At 33.6% G+C, this 13390-nt stretch overlaps 1 protein-coding gene across 1 annotated transcript; it reads right to left on the bottom strand.

Moving 5' to 3' along the window:
• Positions 1-752: 752 nt before the first annotated feature.
• On the bottom strand, positions 753-1127 carry LOC122498801. Its single transcript, XM_043606714.1, has one exon. The coding sequence runs from the start codon at positions 1119-1121 to the stop codon at positions 753-755; it is 369 nt and encodes a 122-aa protein (XP_043462649.1). The 5' UTR covers positions 1122-1127.
• Positions 1128-13390: the final 12263 nt, after the last annotated feature.

Raw genomic sequence — 13390 nt, forward strand, 5'->3', positions numbered from 1 at the left:
CCTTGGTCTTCGGCGTTCCATCTCTTGGAACTTTTGCATCGCGGCAGTTCCATATCCAATAATAGGAGCTGACCTCCTTTCTGCTTTCGGTTTGAATGTTGACCTTCGAAATAGGAAATTAATTGATTCATTTACTAATTGCTATTCTACAGGTGAATTGGGAATTTCGGTTTTCAATATTGGGGTTGTTGACAATTCTTCTGCTTTTTCAAGTATCCTCATGGAGTTTCCATCTTTTGTTGGTTTGAATCAGTCTTCCGAGGTTACAACAAATGGTGTTATGCATCATATTTTGACTAATGGTCCTTCGGTCGCCGAGCGAGCTCGTCGATTGTCTCAGGATAAAATGATCACTGCCAGGGAATATTTTCGAGGTCTTGTTGAGTCTGGTCAGTGTCGCCCATCTAGCGCAGCTTGGGCATCGCCCCTTCACATGACCCCTAAGAAGAATGGGGAGTGGAGATGTTGCGGGGATTATCGTAGGCTTAATTCGAGAACTATTCCCGATAAGTATCCAGTTCCTTATTTGCAGGACTTTACGAATATTTTATTCAGAAAATCAATTTTTTCTAAATTGGACTTATTCTCCGCATACAATCAGATTCCGATTTCACCTGAAGATGTTCCTAAAACTGCGGTTATTACGCTGTTTGGTCTCTTTGAGTTCACAGTAATAAACTACGGTTTGAGGAATGCTGGTCAGACCTTCCAGCGATATATCAATCGGGTGCTGGGAGATCTTGAATTTGTTTTTACCTATATAGATGATATCCTGATAGCTTCTCCGTTTGAATGTTAGTAAGTGCCAGTTTGGCTTGTCTGAGATCGATTTCCTCGGTTATATCGTGGGTGCCGATGGGATTAGGCTTACCTCTAAAAAAGTGAAGGCTATTGTGGATTTTCCTCGTCCAAGGACATTGTTGGGGCTTCGAAGATTTCTGGGTATGATAAATTTTTACCGTCGTAGTATTTCTCACGCTGCTGATATTCAGAGACCCTTGAACGCATTTCTCCATGATTCTAAGAAGAATGATCACAGGGAGGTTGAGTGGTCTTCTCAGTCTATTGAAGCTTTCGAGAAGTGCCGAAGTAGTATCATCGATATTACAATGCTTATCCATCCTGATTGTAAGGCTCAAACCAGAGTAGTTTCTGATGCATCCGATCTGGGTATGGGAGCATCACTTGAGCAATTTCAACGTGGTTCTTGGAAGCCATTGGCTTTCTTCTCTCGTAGCTTTAATGCCGCGCAAAGAAACTATAGCACCTATGACCGCGAACTCACGGCTGTTCATGAAGCAATTAAGTATTTTAGGCATTTTTTGGAGGCTAGAGATTTTCATATTGAAACTGATCATAAACCTCTCATTTACGTTTTCAATCATAGGTCCGAGAAGGCTTCTCCGCGACAATTGCGTCAGCTTTCGTACATTTCGCAGTTTACAACCGATATCAGATACTTACCTGGTGATGAGAACGTCGTTGCTGATAGTCTGTCCCGCACTGATTTTATCCGCGTCGCTTCTGATGTTACCTTTGTTGAGTTGTCCATTGCTCAGGGGGACGATCAGGAAATCGAGTCTTTAATTAAAGAGGGGAATACTTCCCTTAACCTTAGTCGCATGCTCTGGGGTCCTGATCAAACCGCAGTGTTATGTGATGTCTCTGGGGAAGTTATTCGTCCATACGTTCCAGTCTCCTTGCGTCGTAGGATTTTTGAAATTTTTCATAACAATGCTCACCCAAGTGGCAAGGTGACTGATCGCATCATCCGTAAGAGCTATGTATGGTTAAATATGAACAAGGATATTAAAGATTGGTGCAGAAATTGTGTTGAGTGTCAAAGGTCAAAAGTCCATCGTCATACTGTCTTGCAACCCGCTCATTTTTCTGCTCCCGATGGTCGTTTTCCTCATATGTGACGCTCCACGAGAAAAGGGACCTTATGACTTACAGACGAATTTTGCAGGAGAGGCATTTAAAGTGGAACCACTCTGATTGGTCAAGACGTTTCATTGAAAGTCAGTCCCACTACTCACTTCACATTGATAGTTATCCATGTTACACGAAGCGCATGAGTTGTATGTACATAACCTGTGTAGTTGTGTTAGAAAGTAGAGGGGCTGATTTTCTAAACAACCGGGTGTAAACACTAAAAAGGTTCATTTTTAAACATTGATAACAAAAAAACCTGTAAGTAGAAATTATTTTTGCCTTTTGTATATGGAAGAGCAACTCAAAAAGTACGGAATGATATAAATAACTCAAAATTAATTTTTTTGCAGCTAAGGTCCCTTTTCTCGTGGAGCGTCACATATACATATGGACATAGTTGGTCCATTGCCAATTTGTGAAGATTACAAATATTGTTCAACGATTATAGACCGCTTTTCGCATTGGCCGGAGGCCATACCATTGAAGAACATCGAGGCTATGACAATTTACCGTGCATTCGTGGATGGCTGGATATCTCGATTCGGAACGCCAGAGACTTTGACCACCGATCAGGAGAGCCAATTCGAGTCCCGGATTTTTTCTTCGTTGTTAAAGCTGTCGGGCTGCCATCGAATTCGTACGACCTCTTACCACCCTGCTTCAAATTGAGTAATCGAGCGTTGGCATCGCACCCTGAAGGCCGCGATAAGATGTCATTCGGGAAAAAAGTGGATTCATGTTCTCTCTACCGTCCTCCTCGGTCTCAGATCCAATGTCATGGAGGTCGGTTCCTCTCCAGCGGAATATATGTACGGTACAACCCTGAGGATCCCGGAAGAATTCGTTCTTCCGGAGGAGTTTTCTCCCGAACCTCAGATCTTTCTCGAAGAATTTAGGGAGCACATGCGTGAGGTCAAATCTGTCCCGGTCGAACATAAACACAAAAGAAAAATATTCTTTCATAAGAATTTATATAACTGTTCACACGTTTTTTTGAAAGTTGGTACTTTAAAAAAGTCGCTTGATTGTCCGTATGCTGGTCCACACAAAGTATTGAACCAGAGAGAAACTGAGAGTGGTTATGTCCATAGTAAAGGTAACTATTAAGTTAGTAGCGCCACCGTGGTCGCTGGGCGAAACGATGTCCGTAGAATAGATAATTACCTAAATTTTTCCAGTTTTCTGCATTATCGCGATTACGTTGCAGACATCATCCATCTGATTTCGATCACTCACACAGACGCGATGTCCGCGTAAACAATCGGAGCGATTCGTGAAACTTCGGTTATGGTCGAAGATCGACAAAAAATCCAATGCATAGTATAAAGCTGGAGAGAATTCTAATCTCACGTGTTCGACATCGCGTGTCAATTTTGCATTAATGGAAATTTATGGTGGTCACAAGTTTCAGTTAATAAATATCCCTGACAATTTACAGACATTAAAATTATGATTTTTCCTGACAAAATTCTTTAAACAAACAAAATTCAACAAACAAAATATGAAAGTTTATGGAAAATGAGTAAAATTTATGAAATTGAATAATTTCTTATAATTATAATCATAACCCTTCCTGAATTTATTTTCAATAATTTTTAACTCACCTTCACCTCTAAATCAATTATTTTCAATTAATTTTTTAAAAGTTCTTTTGAAGAATTTTAATTATAAATATGACTATGATTTAGCAAAAATTGTATTAAGTCAAAAAAGTTAATTTTTATTGCTTTATTCGAAGATCATTAAATATTAAAAAATCCTAAGAATTAAGTGGTTTTTAAAAAGATTTTAATGTAATTTTTCGAAAATAATTGAATTTCTTAAAAGAGTTTTTGTATATTATTTTAAAAAAAATAAATAATTTTTTAATGAATTTTAATTAAATACTAGAAACAATTCGCGAGCCGACTTCTCACTCACTTTTTAAGATGAAATTAGCGATTTTAGAAATTATAGAACGTAAAAATTTGTAATTCAAATTTTTCTTTATAAAAATAAAATATGAATTGGAATATATAGTTTTAATATTACAATAATTAAAATAATCATATATTCTGACATACTAAATTAAAGCAAAAGTCAGAAATTTATATTAAAAGTACTGAAAAAATTAAATTTTTAGAATTCATAAAAATTTTTGAATTTTTGTGTTTTTTTGTTTAGACTCATAAACGATAAATATTACGAATTCTAATACAAAACCTTAAATTTTTTAATTTCTGACAAAAATATATTTTTAAATAACTTAAATCTTGAACAATTATCATAAAATAAATAAATTATTTATTGAATAATTTTACTTAAATATCTCAAAATTAATTCAATTTTAAAAGAGATATAAATAAAATTTTAAACGGTTTCAATTTGAAATTTTATAAAATTTCAATGTTAAATAAATTTAATTATAAATTTTAATGAATCATTTTTGAACAATCTTAATAATTCAAAATCTTCTAAAATTAGTTAAATTTATCAATATATATTTAATTAATTATTAAAAATAATGGATTAATAGAAGAATTTTAGTTAAAAACACTAAAAAAATTGAATTTTGAAGAAGTTACAAATGATCGCAGGAATTCAATTATTTTCAAAAGTTATACAATTCTTATCCCAAAATTCAATTATGTTCAAAATTTACAAAAAATCACGACAAAATCCCAATTATTCTCTTTAAAAATAAAAAAATTTCTCTTCAAATTTCAATATTATTTTCAAAAAATTTTCTCATATTTCAATATCTACTATTTTAATAAAATTACCTAAAAGAATTCAATTTAAAAACAATTTTAATAAAATTGTACGCAATTTTATTTTTTCACAGGAAATTTTTTCATAGGAATTTAAATATTTACAAATTTTCTATAAGTTTCTTCTCAATAATTCAATTATTTTCAGAAATAATAAAACTCATCGCAGAATTTCAATTATTTTTAATACAATTTTAATCAAATTTTTTGAAAAATATAACTATTCCAAAAAATTTTATTTAAATTCGTCAAAAGAATTTAATTTTTTTCAAAATTTGTTAATAAAATTCTTTATAAGAATTAAATTTTAAGAAATGTGCAATTATTCAATAAATAATTTACTTTTGTATTTTAATAATTAAATTCTCGTAGAATTATCTAATAAAAATTGATTTGAAAATGAATTTTATTTTAAATTTTAGATAATAATAGTAGAATAAAAAAATAGTTTTTTATAAGTTACAGTAACAATATTCTTATAATATGAAAATTTTAATTAAATTTTTTAATTGACAAATATAATTTATAAACATTTTTTTTTATTTATTTTTAAAAAACTTTGAATTTTAATAAAACAATTAAATTTCAGAAATAGAATTGATGCAAATTATTTCCTTATACAAATTGAGAATTTTCTAGAAAAATATTAAGAAATGGGAATATCTAATGTTTTTCTTGACAAAAGAAAAAATGAGTTTGTAAACAATATTCTTATTGATAAATAAGAATATATTTATAGAATAAGAATATATTTTGCTAAATCATAGTCATATTTATAATTAAAATTCTTCAAAAGAACTTTTAAAAAATTAATTGAAAATAATTGATTTAGAGGTGAAGGTGAGTTAAAAATTATTGAAAATAAATTCAGGAAGGGTTATGATTATAATTATAAGAAATTATTCAATTTCATAAATTTTACTCATTTTCCATAAACTTTCATATTTTGTTTGTTGAATTTTGTTTGTTTAAAGAATTTTGTCAGGAAAAATCATAATTTTAATGTCTGTAAATTGTCAGGGATATTTATTAACTGAAACTTGTGACCACCATAAATTTCCATTAATGCAAAATTGACACGCGATGTCGAACACGTGAGATTAGAATTCTCTCCAGCTTTATACTATGCATTGGATTTTTTGTCGATCTTCGACCATAACCGAAGTTTCACGAATCGCTCCGATTGTTTACGCGGACATCGCGTCTGTGTGAGTGATCGAAATCAGATGGATGATGTCTGCAACGTAATCGCGATAATGCAGAAAACTGGAAAAATTTAGTTAATTATCTATTCTACGGACATCGTTTCGCCCAGCGACCACGGTGGCGCTACTAACTTAATAGTTACCTTTACTATGGACATAACCACTCTCAGTTTCTCTCTGATTGAACCGTGTTTCGGACAGAATTTTCGAGATCGATATAAATGGGATGAGATTCGGTATCTAACCGTCTTACTGTATAGACCTATTTGATTTACTAAAGTGAGATATCTTCTCACATTGCAAAGTGACAAAATTGATTTACTAAAATTACATAATTTAAACATTTAAAATAAATAAACAAACAACTAATCTGGTATAAATAAATAATAAAGTGATATATTGTGAACAATTAACATTTGTGAACTATATTTAAATTGATAACAAAGTGTGTTCAATAAAAAGCTTCTTGCTTCTACAATTATAACTATACAAAATTATAAACTAAATTGAACAACTGTTAAAATTATAATATACAAGTTAATGGTGCTTACATCTGCTGAAATATAAGGAACATAATTGAATATTTCTAATAAAGGACATCAAATGCAATCATTCTCAATAAGTTTGAATTATCAGTTAAAACTTATAATATTATATAGAATATACTATTAATCAAAGGTAATGTCTTTCCATATATTCAATTAATCATAACCTTCACAACAAAACATCATATCTCTCCTTGGCACTGACTAAAATACACAATAACAATTCACAAATAATAAGAAATAATATAAACTAAAGTATACAATTCAAGATAGAATTTAATAACATAAAATATAATTTGAAATTAAATTAAATTTAATATAAAAATTTTTTATTTTCCTTTTTGCTTTAATTAAAATATTAAACTAAAATATATATGAAGAGAAAGTGCTGATAGGGAGATACTTTGCACTTATATTTTATTTTATAACTAACAAAAATTATTATTTGACTAATTAAATATAATTAAAATAAAAATTTTGTATATCACTACTACATAGCTGCATTACATGTATACAGCCTAATACACATCCATCTAGATTGCTCTTGGTATCGAATACTGTTTGAGTCTCTCTCTTTTAGATTAAAATGACTTCAAATGAGAAACGAACCACAACTGACTTCTCCAGATTGGTCTCTCCGTTCCCCGGTGCTCCATATAAACCATCTTCTTGGGGAAGAGGAACCAATTATAATAGACGTGTACATCAGTCTGAACCAGGATCTGCTACAACCTCTGCTAAAACTACAGAAAGTATAGAATTGTTATCCCCACAGAACTCTCCAACTAAAAGAACTCATAAAGAAACATCTCCGGCTCTCTCTCTAAATGGAAGAAGCCCTACAACTAAAAAATTAAAAACTCCTCAAGTTACACAAAATTCTCAACAAACTAATTTACTAAATCATACACAAATAAAACTTATCCCTTATATTCCAGGTACAATAGACCCCTCTACAAAAGATCATGATTTTCCTACTCTTACAAATAATAACTATTCCGACACTGATAAAATAGAAACAACATATCCATTAAAACCTGTAGTTATCTACCCTTATGATTTAATTTGGCACAATATTTCTTATACAAGGGAAGCAAGATTTGAAGAAAAATCTCCGGAACCCTTTAAGATCCTTATCGAATCTGCTACTCCTGAAAAGAACTTAGGGAAATACAACCGAATTGCTTTCGCAGAACACCTTGAAAAAATTGTAAGCGACCCAAGTAGAATCATAGTAGCAAACGGAAAAAATCAGATTATTGTCACCTCCTCTACATGGAAATTAGCAAACAATCTTTTAGATCATACTTTCTTAAAGGATGGGATATATAAATCCTACATTCCACGCTCACTTATTTCCAGGAAAGCAGTTGCTAACAATGTTGATATAGAATTATCTCCATTAGAAATTTCTAACAAATTAACACCAAGCGAAGTTTTGACAAGAATCATATCCATACGAAGAAGAACTACTTATGAAAAAACTATATCAGAACAAATTGAATTTATTTTTTATGGAGTTAACTTTCCTGATACAATATTGATATCTAGATTTTCATTTAACTTAACTTTGGTAGTTACTCCACCTATAAGATGTCATAATTGTCAAAGGTATAGACATTTTTCTAATCAATGCAGATCTTCTTTCCCTACATGCGAAGGTTGTGGTGAAAATCACCATAACATTAAAAACTGTCCCAACAAAAATAGAACTTCGCTTTGTTCTAACTGCCATGGTAAACACATGGCCTCTGCCAAAGAATGTCCCTACTTTAAATATGAATATGAAATCATGAAATCCAGACTTATAAACAACGTTTCCTATCTAGACGCCGAATCTCTCCTTCTGAGGGATGGCATCACTCGACCGGGTTATGAATTGGTCTGGGAGGGAGATATTAGACAAACAACATCCTCCCTTGAAATCGAGGAACAAGAAATAGATAAGGTAGTTAATGATACTGAGAGCGATCAAAATTAAAAAAAAAATAAATAAATAAATAAATCAAAAAACCAAATAAATAATTAATAATAAAATATTTTAATATTTGACAGAGTCGTAATTGTTAATAAAACTTACTTAATTTTAGATTTTGACTTTATAAATTAGAAACTATAAGACTGAAACAACAAAAGTGACCTAGGTTGTGAAACAAAACTATTGATATTGTATGAATTAATTGATTATAAATTATAGAATAAATAAATTTGAACAACTAAATTACTTATAAAAGTTTTGAACTGTAATATTCTATCGATTGATTACACTAAAACAACATTGAACTATAGTATGAATTCACTTAATAAATCTATGACTCTCCTCCTATGGAATGCTAGAAGTATAATCCCAAAAAGAGCTGAATTTGAAGTACTTATGTGGAAAATTAATCCTGATGTAGTATGCCTCACGGAGACGTGGCTTAGTAACAAACACATTTTTGAATTCCCGGGATACATCACGCTTAGACAGGACCGTCCTGACGGCAGGGGGGGAGGAGTACTGATTCTTATTCGTAACAAAATTAATTTCTGCACAATAATATCCACTCATAATAATACTAATGACCTTCACATTGATATTGTGGGATTGAATATGAAAACACTGTATGGAAACACACAAATTATCTGTACATATGTTCCCCCTGGAAGAGATGTACCTGTACAACTGTGGGAGGAGATACTTGATGACCTCCCTACATACTCTAATCGCATTCTATGTGGGGATTTTAATGCACACCACACCTGCTGGGGCGATCATTCCACAAATTTAAGAGGATCTTCTCTTCTTACATTCACTATGCATAATGACTTGTTCTCAATGAATGACACACAACCTACTAGACATACGTACGACGACACACCTGGTAACAACCTTGATCTATTGTTCTGCACCTCCACAATATTGCAGACTTCTGACACCACAATACTTGATGACTCTTACACCTCTGATCATTATCCGGTAATAGTCAAGGCTAACATAAAACCACAGAATATATGCACAACCTCTACCAGAATTAATTTGAATAATGTTAACTGGAATGACTTTAAGGATCGTACTGACCATGACACACTTACTCTAGCTGACGAGCTTATTAATGAAATAAGACCAAGTGTTATATTCAATCGCTTTGTTACTAACATCAAGAACCGACTCTTGGAATGTGGGGCTTACATTCCTAAAGGAATTACACATATTAATAACTCTAAACCACTCTGGTGGAATGCAGAATGTGACAGAATCATAAAAATCAGGAGGGAAAATTATAAATGGTATCAAAATAATCAAAACTTAAATAATAGAATTGAGTTCAAAAGAAAAGATGAAGAGATTAAAAAGTTACTTAGAGCTCAAAAGACGTTAGGTTTTAAGAAATTTTGTGAGAGTATCTCCCCAGCACGTGGAACACAGGTGCTGTGGAGAACAATAAAAGCATTATCCTCTAGATCGGGATCAAGGTACACTAACATCACCACAGACCCTACACATCCTGATATGACTAAATTCAAGAATGATCTTATTAGAGAAGACATACCACCCTCAGAACTGGAATTCTTACCTACAACTCACATTTACACGGAGGATTTCACTCCTTTCACAAAAAACGAATTTGATGCTGTCCTAACATCTACCAAACCTGACTCTGCTCCGGGACAGGATAGAATCACTGGTGAAGTAATTAAAAAACTAGGTTCTATTTCTTTGGAGTTCCTTCTTCTAATATATAATAGAATGTTATTATTTTCATCCTTCCCGGAGGACTGGCAGGAGACCATGGTCATTCCAATTTCTAAACCTGGTGGAAAGGGATTCCGCCCTATTGCCCTTACATCCGTCTTCTGCAAGATATTCGAGGGGCTGATCCAGCGGAGGTTGGAGCATGATGTTGAGGCATCTCGAGCTATTCCTAAATACCAGTTTGGCTTTAGGAGGGAGAGGTCCTCAGTTGACTGTGTGTCCACCTTTGTGGCTGACATTCTGGGAGGTTTTGCGGAAGCTGCACACACTTTGGCTATTTCGATAGATATTAAAGGGGCCTTTAATAACGTGCGACCTTCAATTTTGCATAGACACCTGATTGCCCTAAATATAAATCCACATTATATTAATTTCATTACTTTTTTAACAACAAAAAGATGGATCACCTTCTCAAACGGACCAGATAGAAAACTCTGTGGTATTGGTGTGCCGCAGGGTGGTGTTCTTTCTCCTTTATTATTTAATATCTATCTTAGAAAAATCGGAAATATATTACCAATCAATTTTAAATATGTCATGTATGCGGATGACTTGCTTTTATATGTAAAATTTGATGACCCCAACTTGGTTGCCGAGGAGGCCACTGCGGTCCTTAATACCCTTAGTGCCTGGCTCGAAAACCTGGGCCTTGAGATTTCACCTAGCAAAACGTTTTGCTGCGTGTTCTCAAGATCCAGAACTCAATTTGATAATCTGGGAGTATATGTAGGGGATACACTCGTTAAATGTGAACATTCACTAAAATTGCTGGGAATAATTATGGATAGAAAATTAACTTGGTTACCACATATTACATACATAGCAAACAAAGCTACAAGGGCTTTGGGGAACTAATCCAACTTTGGCGTTAATAGTATATAAGGGTTTAATTCGCGCGATACTAGACTGGGGCTCGCCCTTATTTGCTGACACTACAAAAACTAATTTGAAAATACTAGATAGAGTACAAAACGCTTCCCTCAGGATAGCTCTAGGACTTATGAGGTCTACCCCCATTTCTGTTCTCCTGGCAGAGGCGGGTGAGACTCCCCTCTCCCTACGAAGAATAATCCTATCCAATACATTTTTGCTGAGAAACTATAAATGGAAGGATAATCCATTGATTCCAAAATTGAAATTGTTAAAGGAAAAGCTCTCACTCCGAAAACTTAAAAATTACGAAACACGATACACAATTTTAAACACTTATTGCAGGGCGGTCCCCTTAGCTCAGGACAGGTTCAGGGCCTTTCGGACTTCATATTTCGACTGGGATTGGAGAGCGATCTCCTCCCCGGTGGACTGTGATCTCTTGACTGGTTTTAAATTTAAAAATAATCCTCATTCAGAAAGATCTTTTAGAGAGCATATTCAAAAGGAATATCGGGACTATACTGTCATTTACACTGACGCTTCGTACAACAGGAAGCATTCTGAGGCCTCAGCTGCAATTTTTGTCGAGGGACGGGACTACCACTCTGGAACCCCCCTCCAGTTTGGTACCTCAGTTCTTACGGCGGAATTGTATGCCATTTTTAGAGCGATACTGTACGCTGAAATGCACTCACTATCAATGGTCCTCATTGTGTCTGACTCATTATCGGCGTTAAGTATCATCTCTAATTGCCTAAAATTTAAAAATATACCAGAAACTACATATAAAATACTCACACACATTTATACCTTTACAAACTCCTCCATAAACAACAAAATAAGCTTTTTGTGGGTTCCTGGTCACTCAGGCCTAGTAGGTAACGAAAGGGTTGATTTGACTGCGAAACTAACAAACTGCTATACAAATCGTATATATTTTAAACCTCCAATTGAAGATCTCAAAAAAGAAGTCATCCTTCCTGATATGGAAGCATGGCTCTCAAAGTTGTGGCCCTACACAGAGGTACAGTCTAATAATCCCTATTTTGGTAGAGTGAATTTTGAAACTAGCAGACCCTGGTTCAAGGATATATCGCGACCCAGAAGGGAAATTGTAACAATAACTAGATTGAGATCTACACACATCTCAACCGCGGACCATCTAAGTAGATTTTATAATAACGCGAACTTGACCTGCGGATGTGGATCGATGTGGAGAAGTCTCGAGCATATTATTTATGATTGTCCCATTTTGGAACAAGCAAGACCAAAATACATCCGATTTTTGAATAAAAAATTTCCAGGTTTGAATCCGAGAGAGATCTCGATGGATGACTTAGTGTACAATCCAGATGAGGAACTTGTCAGGGAGCTGGGAGGCTTCATAACCTCTGGCGGAATTAATCTGTGAGATGTGGGGTCGAGTGCCTTGGTGCTCATTCCCTCTGCTTCTTCGGACCGTTCATGTAATATCAAACGATCACTTACTATGAATTAATTAAATAAAGGTCCCAAGTAAGGGGAGGGATTGATGTATGATTGCGCGGCCCTTTCTCTCTTTGATCCAAAATAAAAAAACAAAAATCCCTGGCAGTACTATCCTTAAAGAATGTTTTTTATTTTTTTCTCACAATATTTTTTTTGAAACAGTACAAAGACCTTTGACACTTACATACTTGACTATATAGACAACAACTAGACTGACTATGTGGACTGCCTATTCCTTATTTTCCTTATCCTGAAAGACATTCAAATGGATTGGACACAAGCTGCTCAAATGGACAAGATTCACTCTCAACTAAAGTCATGTACACACGGACACGAATCAAACGCAATCACTTTATATTCTTCTATTCTATTTTGTTTGTTCTGACAGTTGGCTGAGCCAGAAGTCATTTAAGAAGAAGAAGAAGAAGAAGATATAAATGGGATCAGTCGTCGAGTTTCGGTGGAGAATGTAAAACCGGCGTTTTTTGTCCCTCTCGATCCTCAACCATTATCAAGGGATTTAAATTCTGGAGGATCTTTGAACATTTCTCAACCTTCGAATGTTGATTTAAATTTTTCGAGAGTTGATGATAATTTTAATCATTTTCAAGTTCAAAAACCTTTGCGAACCTATTTTAATAGGAAGAAGAAAGTTACATTCGATTTACAGAAATAATAATTGAAATAAGTATAAAAGTAAAGGTTAACAGAGATTATTGATTTTTTTAGAACAAGTTTTGTACAGTAACCGTAGTTATTATAATAGATAAATGTATATGGTATTTATGAAGAAGATTTTGTATTATCTTAAAATAAGAGTCGCTTAATATATTTTTAAGTTTTGACCATCCAAAAATA

Source organism: Leptopilina heterotoma, unplaced genomic scaffold (genome assembly GCF_015476425.1).
Source record: "Leptopilina heterotoma isolate Lh14 unplaced genomic scaffold, ASM1547642v1 Lhet_16, whole genome shotgun sequence".
NCBI classification, from domain to species: domain Eukaryota; kingdom Metazoa; phylum Arthropoda; class Insecta; order Hymenoptera; family Figitidae; genus Leptopilina; species Leptopilina heterotoma.